The sequence below is a fragment of the Scomber scombrus genome, chromosome 10, assembly GCF_963691925.1.
Source record: "Scomber scombrus chromosome 10, fScoSco1.1, whole genome shotgun sequence".
Taxonomy (NCBI): Eukaryota; Metazoa; Chordata; class Actinopteri; order Scombriformes; family Scombridae; genus Scomber; species Scomber scombrus.
Window position 1 is genome coordinate 22,305,476 of NC_084979.1, and position 19,796 is coordinate 22,325,271.

At 39.6% G+C, this 19,796-nt stretch overlaps 1 protein-coding gene across 1 annotated transcript; it reads left to right on the plus strand.

The window, feature by feature from the left end:
- The first annotated feature begins 584 nt into the window (after positions 1-584).
- zgc:113278 (Translocating chain-associated membrane protein 1-like 1-like) lies at positions 585-10,828 on the plus strand. The gene is made up of 11 exons (XM_062426797.1): positions 585-905; positions 2,241-2,301; positions 2,468-2,586; positions 5,749-5,865; positions 5,953-6,011; positions 6,334-6,418; positions 7,262-7,332; positions 9,483-9,587; positions 9,733-9,876; positions 10,051-10,211; positions 10,352-10,828. The coding sequence occupies exons 1-11, from the start codon at positions 786-788 to the stop codon at positions 10,423-10,425; spliced, it is 1,116 nt and encodes a 371-aa protein (XP_062282781.1). The 5' UTR covers positions 585-785; the 3' UTR covers positions 10,426-10,828.
- Positions 10,829-19,796: the final 8,968 nt, after the last annotated feature.

A 19,796-nucleotide genomic window follows, 5' to 3' on the forward strand; every position in this document is an offset into this window, starting at 1 on the left:
TGTTTTACATACAACTTTGTTTGGGTATATAAGCTTGAAATCAATTGGATAGATAATAATATATGTATTAATTTAATTAAAGTAATTTGTGATAATAAGCAAACCTAACACTATAAAGGCCTTAAAGCTTTGACTCAATCAGGGGTCCTCTATATGACAGACCCACAAGACAAGCTAATAATTCATGTCTTGCCTCAGATATATTGTACTTTCTGTAATTTCCCCAAAATACTGATAATTAATAAAATTACAAAAAGGTTGTTTGTAAACCAGACTTGTTATTTTCATATACAGCACCATTTCTAAACAGACCGAGGTTGCATATCCTCAAATAAATAATCAAACGACCTAAAATGATGAGTTTGGAGCATCTGCTTTGCTCGTTCATCCAGTTAGCAAAACTAACCTGAAAGCTGGGGCTTACGTGGGGTCCGTGAAAGCACCACGGGCCCGGGTTCTCCTTCTACGTCAACAACACTGGGCGGTTCATGAATGGGTTTTTAGGGGTGGGAGGGCCATCATCTGACTTCACCAAGCTGGAGGAAGGAGGAAAAAAAGTGGGTGTTGTGCTGTGGCGTGTTTGGTTTGGTGCGATGCATCTTCATGACTGTTTTTGAACATATGAGCAGCGCTTCTCGGTGCTTCACGGAGCAGAGCAGACATCCATCAGCTGAGTCGTGCAGCGGTGCAGCGGTGCAGCGCAGCGGGGAGAAAGTAGCTCCAACCCGGCCAGACTCAGTGACGGCAGCCCCGGAGCCAGAGAGGAGGGAGAGCCGTGGTGAGCCATGGGTTTCCGCAAGAAGAACAAGAGCCCGCCGGTGCTGAGCCACGAGTTTGTGATCCAGAATCACGCCGATATGGTGTCGTGCTTGGCCATGATAATCCTCCTCGGCCTGATGTTTGAGGTACTGTACGGTCGGACAGGAAAAAGCGCAGGAGCTGTGTTTGAGCTTAGAGATGTTAGCTGCTGCTGCTGCTAGTTGTCGTTAGCTGACATGACAGCAACACTCCAGGGGCAGGGCGCTAGCGTGTCCCTCTCTCTCTCTCTCTCTCTCTCTCTCTCTCTCTCTCTCTCTCTCTCTCTCTCTCTCTCTCTCTCTCTCTCTCTCTCTCTCTCTCTCTCTCTCCTTCTCATGTGTCTCACTGATTGCCAAAGAAGATGGTGAGGAGGCCCACTGGCACTGATAACAGGTTATTTTACCAGGCGGCTAACTCATTTCCTCCTTGGCAAATCAATACCTGTATGTGGCCTTTAGCAGCAAGATGCTCAGGCTTGAATATCTGTCTGCATGCCTCACTAGATAGATAGATAGATATTTATTATTATCCTTAAAGGAAATGTGTTGCCACAGTCTGTACATAAACCCATATAACCATAAATACAGTATACATCCACAACATATTTTTCTATATCTAGCATGAAAGACATCCATACAGGCTACATCCACATTTATATCTATATGCGGTTATACCTGTATACATGGCACATATACACATGACAGTTACTGGGGTATTTGGTTTAGTGATGCTATGGCAGAGAGGACAAAACGCCTGTCATACTGTTAACCCCATTTCCAGATCAGGGATCTTCATGGATCTGCATTTACTTCGATAGACCAACTACAGCTGACTATATAATCAAATTTTAGCTATCCTCCTCAGTGACTAGTCCCCACCCTAATACCCAGCCACAAGACTGACAGATATAGCGAAGACAGTGCAGCCACTTTCTACACCCCCTTTTGGTTATAGATAGGTGCAGAATTATAAGAGGCTGTCCTCTAGGGAAAGTGAAGCTTATGATACAAACTCATCCTGACACAGTGAGAGTCATTGTGTGAACAGTAGTTAAGTTAAAACATTCGTCGTTTCGTTTTGCTGGAGACGCTTGGGAGCCCCTCCAGGAAGCCCCTAGAGCTCTCCAGGCCCCATTTATGGGAATCATTCAATTCAGATCCTTGCAGTGACACAGCAGCCCCCCACTCATACAAGTGCATGAAACCATGAATGCATTTTTCACAATAGTTTGACAGTTCGACATGAAAAGATGCAGTTATTAAGATGTTTTTGTCTACACTTGTGGAAAGAGGTGTCATAACTGAGGGTTGGGTTCACTTTACATGGACACACATGCTTTTATCAAAGCATTAAGACACATGTTTGGCTTCATTTACATACATCGGTCAGTTGTCAGTGAAAAATAATAATCCTTTAATCCTGTTTCTTTCTTTGCCTTCCAGGTCACAGCAAAGTTTGCCATCATGTTCATCACTGTCCAGTACAATGTTACACAAGTTCTTGGTGAGTAGGAGGTCATGGGTTCAGTATTTATTTCAGTATTTTTAAAACAACTTAAGTGAACTGCACTGTATTTCTGGAAAAAAATGCACAGCACTTAATTGGTCTTATTTTGCCTCTTTGGCTGTTTTTTAGGATTTAAAGGTTTGTGCTTCTTCTTTTCGTGCAGACGAGAGGAACGAGCCAGTGAACCTTTACCAGTACGGCCCTAAAGATGTGGCCACCGTGTTTTTCTACCTGCTCATCGCAGTCATCCTTCATGCCTTGATACAAGAATATATTCTCGATGTGAGTACCCAAACTCGACTACAAGTGTACTTGCTCACATTGTTTTCCCACTGTGGCTTTTTTAAGTTGTGAGTAAACAGAAACTGTTCTAAAGAATCTCTCCATCTCTATTTTATCAGCTTGCACGCTGCGCTGTCAGATTTTCACAAGAATTCACGTAAATCATAATAGCTGTCACAACCTGTGTATTCACTGAAAAGGTCTTTGTCTGCTTTTGATTTCAAAAGGATCAAAAGTATCGTAGGCTCCGTTGCCACATGTGTCTGCTCCTTTCTGGTCCATTACTGTTCTTTTCTTTTTCTTTTTCTGGTCTATTACTGTTCTTTTCTTTTTCTTTTGGAGAGACCTTTTCTTTGTAGGTAATCAGATCCTGTGTGTGTGTGTGTGTGTGTGTGTGTGTGTGTGTGTGTGTGTGTGTGTGTGTGTGTGTGTGTGTGTGTGTGTGTGTGTGTGTGTGTGTGTGTGTGTGTGTGTGTGTGTGTGTGTGTGTGTGTGTGTGTGCTAAAGCACAAATCACAGAAACAATTCTCATGTTTTTCTCCTCACACCTTTCGGCTTTGATGGGAACTCCCAGTGGGATATTATTAGCAGAAAAAGCATACTTGATCCAAAAATAAAAATCTCTTTTGGACCACATTCGACAGTGTCTCTCTTACAGGATAGGTTCACATTCTTTCATACCTTTCTTAAACATCCCCTCCAGATTTGTTTTAAGATGCATATCAAACACTCTGCTTTGAAGAATAATGTGTGTCTGATATGGTTTTTCCACAAAAAAAAGTTTAGTTATCTTGTGAAAATCCTTAAAATAGCATCTCCTCCTCCTCCTTCTTCCTCATTAAAAAAGCCAGAATCTATAAACATGCCAAGATTTTTCATTTCAAAAGTTTATCCGCTGGACACAAGATGTCTCCTACTTCACTGTAAAGTCTATTCTCAGTGTTTGTGGAGGCTTCAAGTTTCCACATCACACTTGTCTTAGACAAGTAGGTCAGTCTCTAAACACTTGGCTCATTGAGACTGAGAACAATCTCCCAGGTTTTATTGTTAAAACTGTGGAAACAATTAAAGAGTTTTAAAAAACAGCATTGTAGAACCGATCTGAAGTCTTTACCCTTCTACTGGGGTGGTGACATGTCGTTCACTATGGAGGAGAATAGGGAGAGAGAGCATCATTTCTGGTAGTGGCTGTTCTTGCCATCGTTCAAGCAACTACCATGCATCTAGAAAAACCCAGATTTCAGTAGGCGGAGATCTCCAAGTTTCAAGTATCGCAATACTACATTTGTCTAAGTTGAATATTGGACCAGGATTGGCTTCCAAACTATTTGTGATATCACAAATCATGCTCGTAGGCTCACCCTTTAAAATTGGATTTTCAGTGAGCGCAGAGAAACTTTCCTTTCAGTCAATGAATGTGATCATCAAAAAAATCTCCTGCACACCTGAGTAGTCTTCTTGACAGGTGCGTTGGTGGAGTAACACATATGCTAAAAAGAAAAACACTGTCTTCACTTGCTCAATAATACTATTTTCATTGATTAAGTGAAGACAGTGTGTGGGGATTCTCTTTTTCCTTTTAAGTCAATGAATGTGAAATTCTGCACATACATCATTCTGCACAGCGTAGCTCAAACATTTAACAGTTGGAACAAAAAGTAACATGTATTTTTGAGTGGAGGGGGACTTTAAACAAAAGTCAGCTGCCCATATGAGCACTAAAACAGGTTTTGCTTGCTGTAATCAATCCCTCAGTGCATACTCCTCTTGAACTCCCAGTGTAAGAGATAGGGGACAAAATGAAAGTATTTATTCTGTGTAGAAATGCTAAACTTCAGTTTCTACCCCCTCTACTAAAAAAATGTTTTTCTTATTGTTACTAATGTTTTACTTTCAGTGTTCAGAATCATGTATTTGCAGAGTTTGACACTAGGAGGCTTTTTTCCACATTGATCTGCTGAAGGGGGAACCTTTCTCTGAGTTTACAGTAAATCTGAGTTTAAGGCTTGCAACTACGGGCAGGATTTGTCATATCACTAATAGTTTGGAAGCTAAATGTGGTCCGGTGTGCAGCTTACACAAGTGTGATGTGGAAACTTGAAACCTCCATTGCACAAACACAGAGAATGAACTTTTCAGTGAAATAGAAGACTTCTTGCATCCAACAGTTAAACTTTTGCATGTCTGTATGGAGGTAGAAGGAAGAGATATAATTTTAGGGAACTTTATTTGTCAGTGGTACAGTGTACAGTGAAATTCAATCTTTGCATGTAACCCATCCTAAGTATTAGGAACTGTGGGCAGCCACTGTGCAGTGCCCAGGGACCAACTCAAATTCTATGTCAGTACCTTTGGTCAAGGCACTGACAGGAGGATTAACTTAAAATACATGTTTTTAAGGGTGGGAGGAAACCAGGGGAGCACCCAAAGGAAACCCACATTAACACAGAAACAACATACAAACTGTCTTGTCATAGTTAGGCATTGATACCAGAACTTTCTTGCTGTGAGGCAGCGAGCCACTGTGCTGCTATAACTGTGTCAACAAGGAAAACCCATATTATACACAAATTCTAAACAAAGTATTTTTAAACAAGTCACAATGGTATTTTTAATCTAATATGAGGCTGTAACAATCTGAGTTAAGTACATATCTTCCAAAGTTAGTCTTGTTAGAGCAAAATTCCCTCTTTGTGTTACTGTTTCAATGTAAATACAGGAATAGACATATTATATTTCTACTTTACCAGACAAAGCCTCCTTAACCTCCCAGGAGTGGAAGAATAGGGAATAAAACCACCAACCTTGCAATGAACAGACAACCTGGACTACCTCCTCCAGACTTAATATACGGTTAAAAAAAAACAAAAAAAACTATCCTTTAAGGTCAAAAGACTACAGTTACAACATTGGTGCAAAAAGTGGAAAACATGCACAGCTTCTCTATTTATGCTTATCCTCCTTTTACTCAATAATCAAAAATGTAGCTACAAATACTTTGAAGTGAGATGTGAGTAACTGTAAAAACTTTTTTAAACTACTTTTATGATTTTCATAATGCAGCTAATGTTTTTTTTATGGATATATTAATGCAAGGAGCTAAATGTCAAATCAAAATGTGACGTTCTAATTCACCTTGTTCAATATTTTGTTTAATTTCAGAAAATGAACAGGAGGTTGCACCTGTCGAAAACCAAACACAGCAAGTTCAATGAATCTGGACAACTAGCTGCGTTCTACCTGTTCTCCTTCATCTGGGGCTGCAGCATCCTGACAGCGGTACGAGGGTCAGCAGCCACATCAAAACACACCGTAGCAGTCTGCATTGGGCTTTATCTCATGTATTGTCTTTTTTTCTTTTGACAGGAGGACTTTGCAACAAATCCTACTTTCTTATGGGAGGGTTACCCACATACTCACATGGTGTAAGTAAAGATTTATGAACTCTTATCACAAGCAAGCTCCCATTTGATAGACTTGGTTTTGAATTAATGGGATCTTATTATCTTATCATATTAGAGTTTAATGTTAGAGCACAAGCTTATTAGCATAGATTGCATATCGTAAGTGTTTTGGATCAGGCTTTGTTTCTGGTGGGCTGTTACACCTGCATTTTGTTATACTAGCAACATCAGAACAGTACACTGTGCACAACATAACCTATTGTATATAATTAATATGGTATAACTGTCCATGCTGAAATGACGTCCAGGCTCTTACCTCTGCACCACCTGTCCTCTTACCTAGTTTTCAGGTCAAGTTCTTCTACATTTGCCAAATTGCCTATTGGCTCCATGCACTTCCTGAGCTGTACTTTCAAAAAGTACGGAAGGTAAGGGTCGTTTCAAAAATTATGTAACACATTTAAGTATTAATGTTTCAGGCTTCTCAGGTTAGCAGAGAAGCAATTTATTTTATTAAAGTACTTGAGTAATTTTTGCTTTCCCTTCAGTGTATGAACAGTAATAAATCAGACTGAGATAAACTTATATTAGTTGATACTGAAGTTAAAGAAATGTTTTGAGAAATGACGGGAGTCTGTAAGTTATGAGTGCAGTTGTATTCATAGGTCCCCCTGACCACAGCTGATACCCTCTGGTGCTTTCATGTGTCTCCGTGAAGAATCAGCTGACTCAACTCTAGTGTAATATGCAGTACAGAGTACATACAGTCGAGGAATACCTCAAACAATTACACCTCTGTTACAGTACTTTCAGATTAGCAAGAATGACTTCATATGTTTTTCTTCTCTTGGTGGAATTAACATGAAGAAGCTATTTTTATTGCCCCTTCTTCTTCTTCTTCTTCTTCTTCTTCCTCTCTATTGAAAATGCATGCTGATTTTTTTAAATGTTTTTTTGGATTATGCATGTGTATGAAGATCTGTCGCTATATCATTGATATGCATTGTGTCATTAAATGAGAGCCAAGCAAGTCTCCAAGTGAAGACTTAATTTACCTAGAAAATGTATAATTGTTTCAAAACCAAAAGGCAGTTAGTATGTCCTGTCTGTGTTTTTAGGTTGCAGACTTTTAAAGAAAATCATAGCTCCTCATGTTCAAAGTTTTAAACGCTCTGAAACATGTTTTGTCATCTAAATACCTGTATAGTCTGTGGTGACTGATGTGATCAGTACTAACATTGGCTCTCTTCTGCTTTGTTTTCTTTCTGCAGGAGGACATCCCCCGCCAGCTCTATTACATTTGCCTTTATGTTGTTCACATCACTGGTGCCTATGTTTTAAAGTGAGTAAAATAATTCAAGTGTGTTTCTCTGAAGATAAAATAAGCAATGTTCAGGTTGTTTAGACCTAATTCTTTCTGATAATGACTGAGCATATTTCAAACAGATGTCGGATAAAATAGACCTAAACCTTTGTTTGGGTGAAGGTAATGTTTTATTTTTTGTTAGGAAAGTGTATAAAAGTTAATTTAGAACACCATTAACAACCTGGACATCCTACTTGACACAAAGCTACAGAACAATTTCTCAGATTTTATGGAGGGATTTTTGATAGACTGTGAGAAATTGTCAATATCAGCTTATTTCACTTCTCTTTATTGTCCTTTAATGACCCCATAAAGATCATCTTTAAACTCTCAGCCAGGTCAACTGACTTGAAATCACGTTGTTTGTATTGTGACCTGTGAGCCTTACCTGTTTTTTAAAAAATTATTGTTATCATTGGGAAGTCTCTCCTCTTTGCTTATCTGATTTCCTTCAACTATTCTCTACTAGAAAAGAAAAAAATGTGATGTAGGGAAACTAAAAATTTTATATCACCTGGTTCACAGGTATTTTTTCTAACCTTATATACACCGATCAGCCGAAACATTAAAACCACTGACAGGCGAGGTGAATAACATTGATTATCTTGTCACAATGGCACTTGTCAAGGGGTGAAATATATTAGGCAGCAAGTGAACAGTCAGTTCTTGCAGTTGATGTGTTGGAAGCAGAAAAAATGGACAAGCGTAAGGATCTGAGCAACTTTGACAAGAGCCAGATTATGATGGCTAGATGACTGCGTCAGAGCATCTCCAAAACAGCAGGTCTTGTAGGATCATCTCGTTATGCAGTCGTCAGTACTTACCAGATGTGATCCAAGGAAGGACAGCCTGCAACAGGGACATCCAAGGCTCATTGATGCACGTGAGAAGTGAAGGTTAGCCCAATCTGGTCCGATCCCACAGGAGAACTACTGTAGCACAAATAGCTGAAAAAGTTAATGCTGGCTATGATAGACAGGTGTCAGAAGCTTGCTGTGTATGGGGCTGTGTGGCTGTAGACTGGTCAGAGTGCCCATGCTGATTACTGTCCACTGCCAAAAGCGCCTACAAGGGGCACATGGGTGTCAGAACTGAACCATAGAGCAATGAAAGAAGGTGGCCTGGTCTGATGAATCATGTTTTTATGTTGGGGAAGGGATGGCATCATGATGCACAATGGAAACAAAGGCGAGCCGGCAGACGCAGTGTGATGCTCGGAGTGATGATCTACTGGGAAACCTTGAGTCCTGGCATTCATGTGGAAGTTACTTTGACGTGTACCACATACCTAAACATTGTGGCGCACCAAGTATACAGCACTCCATGGCAACGGTATTCCCTGATGGCAGTGGCCTCTTTCAGCAGGATAATGCACCCTACCTCACTACAAAAATTGTTCAAGAATGTTTTGAGGAACATGACAAAGAGTTCAAGGTGTTGCCTTTAAATTCCCCACATCTCAATCCTATTGAGCATCTGTGGGTTGTGCTGGACAAACAAGTCCGAGCCATGGAGACCCCACCTTGCAACTTACAGGACTTGAAGGATCTGCTGCTGATGACTTGTTGGTAAATAGATAAGGACACTGAGGTCATTTGGAGTCCGTGCATCGACGGGTCAGAGCTGTTTTGGTGGCACCAGGGTGACCTACACAATATTAGGCAGGTGGTTTTAATGTTACAGCTGATCAGTGTATAGCTGATAGGTTGATGTGTTGTTTCCCTACTCTCCTATATTTGACTTTATGGCTGAAACAATAAGTAGAATGACTGATAGATTTTCATAATCGATTACTAGTTTGAGTCATTTTCAAGCAAAACTGCCAAACATTACTGAGCTCCATCTTCTTAACTGTATAAATCCGCTGCTTTTCTTTTAGGTTTTAAACTTGTTAGGCTAACAGAATCATTTGATGACATCACCTTCACTAAATTGCGATGGGCATTTTTCTCTATTCCCTGATCTATTTCCCTGAAAATAATCGGCCCATTAGTCAATAATGAAAGTCAATAAAGAAAGTTATTATTAATTGCAGCCCTAGTTGACTCCTTTCTTAGTTTCATGAGTTGCTTTCTGTTAATGTTCCCGCATCTTTCTTTCTCTCTATCTGTGTCTCGTCTGTTCAGCCTCCACCGACTGGGCCTGGTGCTGCTGGTTCCTCACTACCTGGTGGAGCTCCTGTTCCACGCTTCACGCCTCTTTTACTTCAGTGATGAGAACAAGCAGAAGGGGTATCTGAAAACAACATGTGGTTTCATTCATCTAAGAAACACATTTTTTCACTTATTTGATGGTTGGCACATAATTCCTTGCTGATCTGAATAACCTGATGCAATGTTTTTTCTCTCTCTTTTTTTTTTTTTTTTTCCTCTGCAGTTTTACTTTGTGGGCACTGCTTTTTGTCATCGCCCGTCTCCTCACTCTCACACTCTCAGTTCTGACATTTGGCTTTGGGCTGCCCCGTACAGAAAACCAGGGCTTTTCCCTTGCAGAAGGCAACTTCAATGTGCTCACCATAAGGCAAGTCCAGATGGCAATTGACAGGAAGATCCCTTAATGTCTTGTACATAGAAAATTTACACATGGCATGAAGCTCAAGTACAGCAAAGTGGCCAAAGTTTTGTTTATCTCTTCACAAGTTATATAACTGTAACCTTTGCAGTTTTTAAAAATGTGTCCTTCCTGCACCGTTAGGATGACTTGTCTGGCAGCTATCTGCCTGACACAGGCTTGGATGATGTGGAAATTCATTAACTTCCAGTTGAAAAAGTGGAGGGAGCACAGCCAGAACCAGGCGTCAAAGAGGAAGACGGTCAGCCCGAAGAGCAAGCCTCACAAAAGGGAGCCTACAAGGGGTGAGTGTTCAAGGATCTGCTCACCTTAACAAGCACAATGTGATCCTGTGTTTCAGTTTACAGTCACACATATGATGTCTTTTTTTGTAAACGTGTATATGAAATGGCTTTAATCTGGACTGTTTCTATTCACTTGTCAGGAGGTGCTGCCAATGGGATTGTGAAATCTGAGGATAAAACATCACCACGGGCAAGAAAAACCAAAACTTCATAGAAATGGAGCAGCTGGAATAAAAAAAAAAACTTAGTGAGGGAGTTCTGACAATGTGACATTATGTCTTTAGACAACTTCAAATTTTGTCTACTGCTCTCCAAAACAAATGTTTAATCGCACTAAGAAACCTTACATAACTGTCCCTTTGTGGTTGAAACTCCTTTTTTGAAAAAAGTTCAGTGTTACTGTCCACTAGAAATGTTTATTATTAATTATGGTTCTCTGTAGATGGGACGCTGGCAGGGCAGTGCTGGTTTGATGCTTTAACAGGATCTAGCTCTTCAAAGTGTCCTTTTGTGTAGAACTATGATCACTCGTCGGGTACTTTAAACAGAGTTGCTCTTCAATAATTTGACATGGAATTGGTTAAAAACTGTGTAAAGTGAATTCAGACATTTTCTTCTAAACAGGTCATAAATGTATTTCTAAAAAATCTTGAAACACAGTTTGTGAAGCCTAGCTCCACAATTCAAATCTAAATGGCTGAAATGCTTTTTACACCTTTTTTAGAAATACATTTATGACCTATTTAATGTGTTTAGAAGAAAATGTCTGAATTCACTTTACACAGTCTTTAACGTCACAGTACCTTAAAAAAGCAAATTTTGACTTCAGGGCAACTTAATGTAAAGTGTTAATGTTACTGTACAGGGTTGTTTTAAGTTTTGGCCTTATTCCGTTAAACTCACAAAACAGGCCACTGGCTCATGTCCCAAACTCTAGCCTTTCTTGCTCTGCAAGACAGCACTTCGTTATTCTGCTCTTGTTAGAAAAATATTTTAAATTAATCACTCCAGAGGAATATTTGTGCTATTTAGGTAATTGGCATAGCTGCAGCCAGAAAACTGAAGCTTTTACTGAACTTCTTGATCATTTACTGCCATTGTTTGACAGCCTCTGCCTTTGAAATCCAACAGGTTTTAGGATTGAGGCACTTTATATTTGCTTTTTATCACTAGTCTGGTAATCAGCTTCACACTGTTAACAGGGGCTCATCCAGGTCAGGTGACTTACCAAGAGGAAGCTGTATTGTAACCTGTGATGCTGTACTGTATGCATACAGTTAAATCTTTATCATGGCATGATTGGAAACCTGAGCAAAAAACTGTGTTTGAGGCTGTGATTCAGTCTTTTAAATGGTTATGTCAATGCATGATGGTTTAAGGCTTAAGACTTTATGGCTAGTTCCTACCTGTGCTGTTGAGTTTGCATCTCTCTCTCACATACAACCGCACACACACACACACACACACACACACACACACACACACACACACACACACACACACACACACACACACACACACACACACACACACACACACACACACACACACAAGCATTCAGTGGCCTTTTTACAACTGCTGCAAGAGGTTTGAGTTATTTATTTTTGTCATATACTACAGATAGTTATTATTTTATATGCTTTGAAAAGCTATAACCAGCAAACACAGCGGTACATAGCAACTGCATTCAGTTAATCCAAACAAAGTGTCCTTATAATGTCAGTGGTTTGTATCACTCGTTCTGCTTGTGTTGTGTTCTGTTTGCCTTCTCTGTTCGCTTTTTTATTCTCGGGTATCAGGGGACAAGCTATTCACCACTTACACTATAAGTTGTATCCCATGGTGCAATGGGAGGTGTGTTTGTTTGCCTGTGCACTTGTGTGCGTGTGTGTGCGTGTGTGCGCAGTATTGTTTAGCCTTCTGTGTATTTTTGTGAATTAACTGGGCTTGAATGATGATGATGATGATGATAATGATGATGATGACAACAATGTTTATTGCTTGTCTTGTAAAAAAAAAAAAAAAAAAAATGCCTGTGTGCAGAGCATGAAATGTGACAATCTGTTCATTGGTTGTGTTTCACAATCATATCTCGTCCCCTAGTTCACTTTGGTTGGGCCTGTCTCAGTTCCCAACACACTTGTGTGTGTGTGTGTGTGTGTGTGTAAAACACTGAGTTGTGGATAGGTGTATGTTCTATAGGTTATTGGTTACTAAATGCTTATGTGTTCAATGTCCCTAACCCCTTAGATGCCCTTTCCTGTGTGAGAGAGACTGTGATTTATGTTTGCCAAATGTGGCATGTTCTGTCCTTCCTGCTCCACCTTTTCAATGATCTTGACATTGCTACAGTATGGAGCACACGTATTGTACTGTTGGCCATTCTCTTTCCTCTCATGGACCAAGTCCTGCTCTACTACTAAAACCACTGTGCATGTGAAGCTCTACTGTACAGGAAAGACTGTACTACCTGTCTGCAGACAGTTGGAGTTGGGAGTCTTAGTCTAGAGCAGGGAGGAGATGAAGATGCCATTCATTTTTGCTCCCTTTAGTGCTCCTTATTGGGACTTTGGTGGTCTTTAAATCCCTATGTCTGTGTATGGCAGTGTCATAGGAGGGAAGGAGGAGCAAAGGGCATATGTACCAGCCTGTTATTAAACTGTCTCAGATGTAAAAGAAAAAAAAAAACAAGAACGGACTTAACCCTACACTGTACTAAAATATGTGTCAGATTTTTAAGCTATTTTTATAGAGGGGGAAACTGTTGAAATTCACTGTTGTTCAGTAAACACGTGTGAATATTCGTTTTGCATCCATATTGATATGAATTGTTTTTTATATGAGAATGAAGCTTGCTGAACTGTTAGCCTGGGGTATACATTGTGGTATGAGTGTAAACATTTACTTAGCCTACTGATTTGTTTAACTTCATGGCCTTATTAGAGCAAAGTGAACTCAATTGTATAACAGTGCTCAGTTAACACTATGCTGCAGGTGTACGCTGCAGCTTTCACACCTACATGTTTTATGATAGTGAAACACATCGTCATAATGACACTATTCATCCTACACGCTAGTTTAAATATATAATCAGAGGAGCAAATGGTCAGTATAGTGTTTTATTTGTTCCAGTCCTGCAGGTGCTTTTTCAGCTGTGACCCGGACACAGAGCAACAAAAACTAAATTTTTCCAAGTGGAAGCTTTTCTTGCTAATCAGATGTCACACTGTACAACAATAAGAAGACGATCAGGCTCTGAAACATGAGCCACACTATACTTCATGCTCCCCTCCCTCTGCTTTGAGTCACTATAGCCTGTATAATACCACAGGAATGCATTTTTTTGTTTGCATTATATGCATTATGGCAAAGCACCATAACACTGCACACTATGGGCTCTTTTTGCATTGATTTGTTATTTTTTGTTGTGTGTGGACCCCAGGAAGAGTAGCTGCTACTTAATCTAATGGGGATCCAATTAAGAGTAAGAGTAAGAATTGATTCTCAATGAATCAGTAATGAATTCACAAAAAAAAAAAAAAAAGACCTGCACAGCAGTTTGTTGTATTCTATTAATTCATTCTGCATTGTCTTTGATTTGTTTTTGTTTTTTTTATTTTGTTTTGTTTAGTTTTTTTATTTGGCTGCTTGTTTCTAGATGTTGCGATATATTTCCTTTTCAGATATGTTGTCTCTGAAATGCTCTGATGGTATATATATTTATGCAAGTTCTTGTAAGTTCTGATCACTTTCCGTTGTCACTATTTTTTTTATTTCATGTTTGAATAAAGCTTTTGTTCAAAACACAAACTTGTTGAACATATTTTTTACATACTGCCTGAGGGTTCATTAGCAGAGCTGTCTCCATGGAAACACCATGCAAAAAAAACAAACAAGCATAAACATTGCAGTTTCAATATGCACAGTGAACTGTGAGAGCTGTAGATAAATATCCACTTCTGGGGTGAACCAGCAAGACAAACGTCATTCATAAAGCAGGTGTATTTACAAGATCATCTCTCTTTCTCTCAGCTGCTGTTCATTACATTTTTCCACCTGTTTCACTTCAGGATTTATTTGGAGATCCACTCACTTTTAAGCATTTTTCATTTATACTATGCACTGGGAAATGTGTCCAAAGAGACAAACCTACTTCTTGGCTAATTACCACCAGGGGGCAATGGTGAGCTATTTGCCTGAGGGACAGAAACAGTCTGCAAGGGCAGCTGCATACAGACCTGCATTAATAAATCATTAGAGTGAGAAAGACTGAAACATTGTCTTATCAAACAGTATGCATTTCAACAGTCATTAAACCATCTTCAGTGTGCAGCCAATGAATCAATGGATGTATTTATCCAAATATGAGAGTATATTTCAAAAGGGGGACCTCCACCTTGGCTCCACTATTGTGCATTTGACTGCTGGGGCACTGTAAACATGACATCTGCATCCATGGATTGTGAGGAATGAGCTCAACACAGAAAAGAGACACCTGCACCTCACTGCTAATGTGTTGTGAGGTTTTAGAGTAATGGGTTTTCTCTGGGCAATCAGACAGCATGATGGATCAGTGGGAACCAGAGAGGCAGGCTGGAGCTCTGCAGGGTCAGCACAAGGACAGGAGTTCACACACACGCTCTCCATCACACACACATGCACACTGATGGCCGCATCCCTAACCCAAACATACGTGACCTGGACCTCCGGAGGGTGTGCCTCAAAAGCAAACTTGCAGAAAGAGTAAAACAGGGACATGCTAAGGCTATGCAAAAAAAAAAAAAAAAAAATTATCATCCCACTCTTTTTTTTTCTTTCTTTAATTCCTCCCCTTCATCCAATGAGGATAAATCTCTCGCTGAATCGTCAGTATTATGTGTAATTTCCATATAAATTAGCTTCATTAAAAGGGGAGTACTTTCTTATTTAACAAAGCTCATTTTAAATTCTGTATTTAATAAGACATGTAATCCCAGACATGCAGACTAATAGCCAACAATTAACAGGACTGGAGCATGTGTGTGTGCCTTTGTGTTTGTGTACGTGTGTGTCTGTGTAATCTCTTGGAAGTATTTTAGTTCTTCAGTGTTATTCTCATTGATTGTCTCAAATGAGAAAATTGGACAGCAGCTGCTCTCCCAGCCAGGTTTACTCACAGTGATCCATGAAGCATGGTGGAGATCTAAGACGCTCATGACCTCACGGCTATTTGTGAGCCAGCAGACGCGAGGGGAGTGTGTGAGGTGAGCAATAGAGCAGGTGTGGACCGATGAAGGAGTGTAGAAGGGGTGGAAACATCTGGAGGGATCAGAGGCACTACAATGAAAAGCAGACGGGAGTAAAGACTAATGGAGGGAATAGTGAATGCGTGCATGCGTGTGTTGTGAAGAGGATAGCAGTGCCCTATCAGTGTCCATCAGAGACAGTAAATGCAAATTAACGTGGTCTATAAATGGTAGAGATAGAGAGAGGAAAGGTGAAATAAAGAGGCTATAGACAACAGTGAGATAAATGAGACTGGATGGGAGGAAATAAAGAAGGAAAAAGATTTTCATCCAGCATCACCCCTCATAAAATGGTTCCCCCCTCCAACCTTATTCAATATACAGCTTTGTACTATTCAGTGTGTGTTTTGTGTGTGTGTGATTGTGGTTGTTTTAATCAGACAAATCAAGAACAAATTCTTTTGCGGCAAAAAACAAAATACCTCATGATAAACTGATGGAAAGGTGAAAATAATAATAATAATAATCATCATAATAATAATAGGGGCTAAAAAAATTATAAGCCTAAATGTTATTGCTTTTGTGTGGAAGTTCATTAATGAAAAATCAGTTGAGAGGGCATAAACACATTTAAATGGAAATCAGCCTTCAAGTCATGATTTAAATTAGCAAAGAGACAGATTTATAAGCACAGAAGAATTTTTGAGAGTAAGCAGGGACAGAATTGTGAGTGTTGCTGATGTTTTGAGCCTGCAAGAGGAATGTTACCACCAGATTTAAAGAAGCACTAGACCTCCTTTTCTTGGTAGCTTATTATCTCAGACTGAAAGCAGAGACAAATATAATGGATTAGACCTGGATGTATAGTGTAAAGGCCCAGTTATACCAGTATTAAAACCGGCACAATTCTGTGGAATCAATTGCAGGGCTTAAGTAAATACACATATTTTTTTGCCGTTGCATCACCCTTCGGTGAACTTGATACGCTAATTCATGCTGTTGACCAACGGCAAGTCGCCTTGACCTTTGAGGGAACAGAGAGCCGGACAAGTCCAAAATGGGGAAAGCTGTTGTTCTCCTTAGTACATCTGTGATAGTAGTTTATTGGAACAACCACTTCAATTTAACCCTGTTGTAGCGTTGGGGATGAAAAAAAGGTACTTTTAATTCAAATGTTGGGGGCCAGAAAGGAGAATGATACAAAACCAACGCTGTCATTTTTTAGGGAAACGCAAAAATGAAATAAATATGTATACCTGAGTATCTGAGTACAGAGCCAAATCAAAAACCCAGCTAGCCTATTTCCCTAGCTACAAAAGAATATGACTTTCCCTGAAAAAAACACAATTTACCAAAACATCATCTTCAATGAAATGTTGAGTACGACTCACAATCACAACAAACCAAAACCAAACACCTAAATCCCCTAATGATATAAAGTCAATTCAATCTTTTTTTCACAATCACATAAATCAAAACATATTAAATAAACTTTACCCGATGACAGAGGTTAATGGAAAATACATATACACACACAATGATTAGAAAAAAATGTCAGTTGGAGTAAACAACCCAGTACTGAAAAAATAGAAAGAAGTTTGATATGACATGTTCCCAGATTGCAAGCGTGATCACTGTTCACTTGCCCACTACAACAGTTCACCAAACCTTTTGCACCAACCATCTTGTAAAGATGTGCAGATTAATTTAGCATTTTCCTATGGCCCATGTTCTGGTGAGAGCTGCCCACTCTCACTGATTCCCAACTTCTGCAGGGGATAGACTTTGAAAGATTGTGAGTAGCAAAGCTAATCCGAAAAAAACATAAATTTTAATTGATTAAAAAATTATATTCACATTCAAAAAGTCAGCTATAGCAGACTATAGCACTAAAAGTAATAATAAAGGATTGAAACAGCTAAAAATAAATAGATAAATGGTTGAAACGTTGAGCATCGGCCACTGTGCAAACTTAATCAAACCAACCTTAGTATTGACAGTTAATTTGTATGAAAGATATTGTAACATTAACCACTTTTATCATTAATAGTTGAATTATATCCAGTTTATTATATTAAAATGAACATTTTGAACGTGACAAGTGGTGCCTCCAATTCATCTGAAAGGGCTGTGGGGGGTACATATGTCAAAAAAGGCGAGGAAACACTGCTCTAAGTCATGTCAGGCCACCTCCCAGCAGAGTCCATTGGCATTGGCATTTGTCTTCATGCAGGCATAACGATGGAATAGATATGAGCCAGCATATATCCTTCTAAAGCATGTTATCCAATAATTGTTTTCAAGCGGCTTCTCAAGTTTTCAACAGCTCAGACTCTGCCAGAACGGCTGGGGGAAATTATGAGAGCACATGTGGAACCGAGTGCGCAAAAAAAATCAGGATATTTTGCTTAAGACTTGTTTCACGCTTCCAAATATGTCCCCTTAAATCTGGATTGATTTCAGCTTGAATTTGCTCTGTACTCAATCACTAATAAACTGTCCCACATGTTTTGTTTTAACGCATTTATACTGTTGTGGTCAGTCCCTGCTGCCTATGGCTTTACAAAAACATGACACTGTGTGGCATGTTGCAGTGTGAGCTTATTGCCCAATAAGCTTATTGGGCCTCAGTTATGAAGTCAGCACGTGTCACTTTTGCCTGAAGCATTCACATTGAGCAAAGCAGAAATCAACAAATATGTAGAGGGAATATGAATATGATTTATGCATGTCCTCAGACTGTGTGGAATGCTTTATGTGTGTGTATGTGTGCGTGCAGCTGTGCACCAACAAGCTGTGCATCTGGAACATGAATCTTAACACACCTACATGCATGTGCACACACACAAACACACACAAACACACACACACACACACACACACACACACACACACATACATAGCACAGCCCGCAACTGGGACAGCTGACAGCACTAGCAGGGTCACATGTGTTTATACAGTCTCATCTGTTCCTTCGTTGCCTGAACTCTCTCTGTAACACTCGGTTTGTGCACTCCTCCGCAGTGACAGAAAACACACAATCCTAGGTTTCACATTCCTCCACCTTTGTGGGATTTGTTGTCCAAACAGCAACTTTATCGTCCCTTGAGGCTTTCGGGCCAGTGATTCCACAACTACCCCCGTTTTTGCTTTATCTGTTCAATCATGTTGTATTGATTTTGCATTGGATGATGCTGAGGTAGGTTTCACAAGCAGAAATGGAAGCAGAGGGTAGCAGCTACATGGGACTGGACCATATTGTGGAATCATTAATGTATGACAAACTAATTGTTTCCCACAGCTCCACCTTTATCTCTCCTAATGTATTTGTGGGCATATTACCTGAGTCTAACTTTTCTCCCTTTTGAATACGAATTAATAGATTATCACTTGAGTGCTAATAAATCCACTTCAATCTATGCCTATATAATCGAGGTCACCTCTTAACCTTCCTGTGTCTTCATTTTTACCACCAATCCAACTGGATGTGGAGCATAAAGATGATATTATGTAATCAGGGCCTTAGTGTGATCCAACATAATTTTTTACCTCAGATTTTGTGTCCAAATTCAGCAGAGGTGCTCTTGATGGTGGGAACTTGTGTTAAGAAAAAAATATATAACATTAATGTGAAGCGTATTAATTCACTTGGTTATTTATTAATTATGTTTCCTTATTTTACTCTCACCAATGTGTAGAACATACAGATGTTTACAGTATTTTCTGCATATTGGCTGCTTCTTTTCTCTCTCCACGTCTCACATCTGTGTGTGTTAGTGTGTGCATATGTGTGCGTGCATGTTGGTAGCTGTTCCACTACCCTCCTGAAGCCTCGTCCATACCTGTTTGGAATTTTAAACAGCTTCCCTGTTCCTCTCACCTCCCACAACTCTCTCTGCAGTCCCCTAAATTCTCACTGAGGAATTGTTTCAACAATAAACTGTACGTTGGTGAATCTTCTTCTTCTGTCAACATGGTAACCATCTAATGGATTGACATTAGGCAGTAACTGTGCTTTATTGTGTCTTGGAGGATTATAGTCAAGTAGGATTGTGAAGACATGTTGAGCTGCTTTAGTGTAGATGAGACTCTGTCAGGTGTGTGTGTTTTGTCTCTTCGCATTACATTTCATTTTCTCCCATTTCCCTTTTCTTTTAGCCTCAGGCAGCACTACCAAATTTTCCAAGTGATGGACAATAAGTACCATAATAATGTGGTTTTAAATATTGTGGAACTGCAACCTGAAGCCAACCAGCTATAGAAAAACAAATCTCCACAGTTTCCTTCTATCAGGAACAGGCCTAATGAATTAAATGTGTTTTCACTCCAAAATGCAGAGGCATATCCACTTGAAAAAACT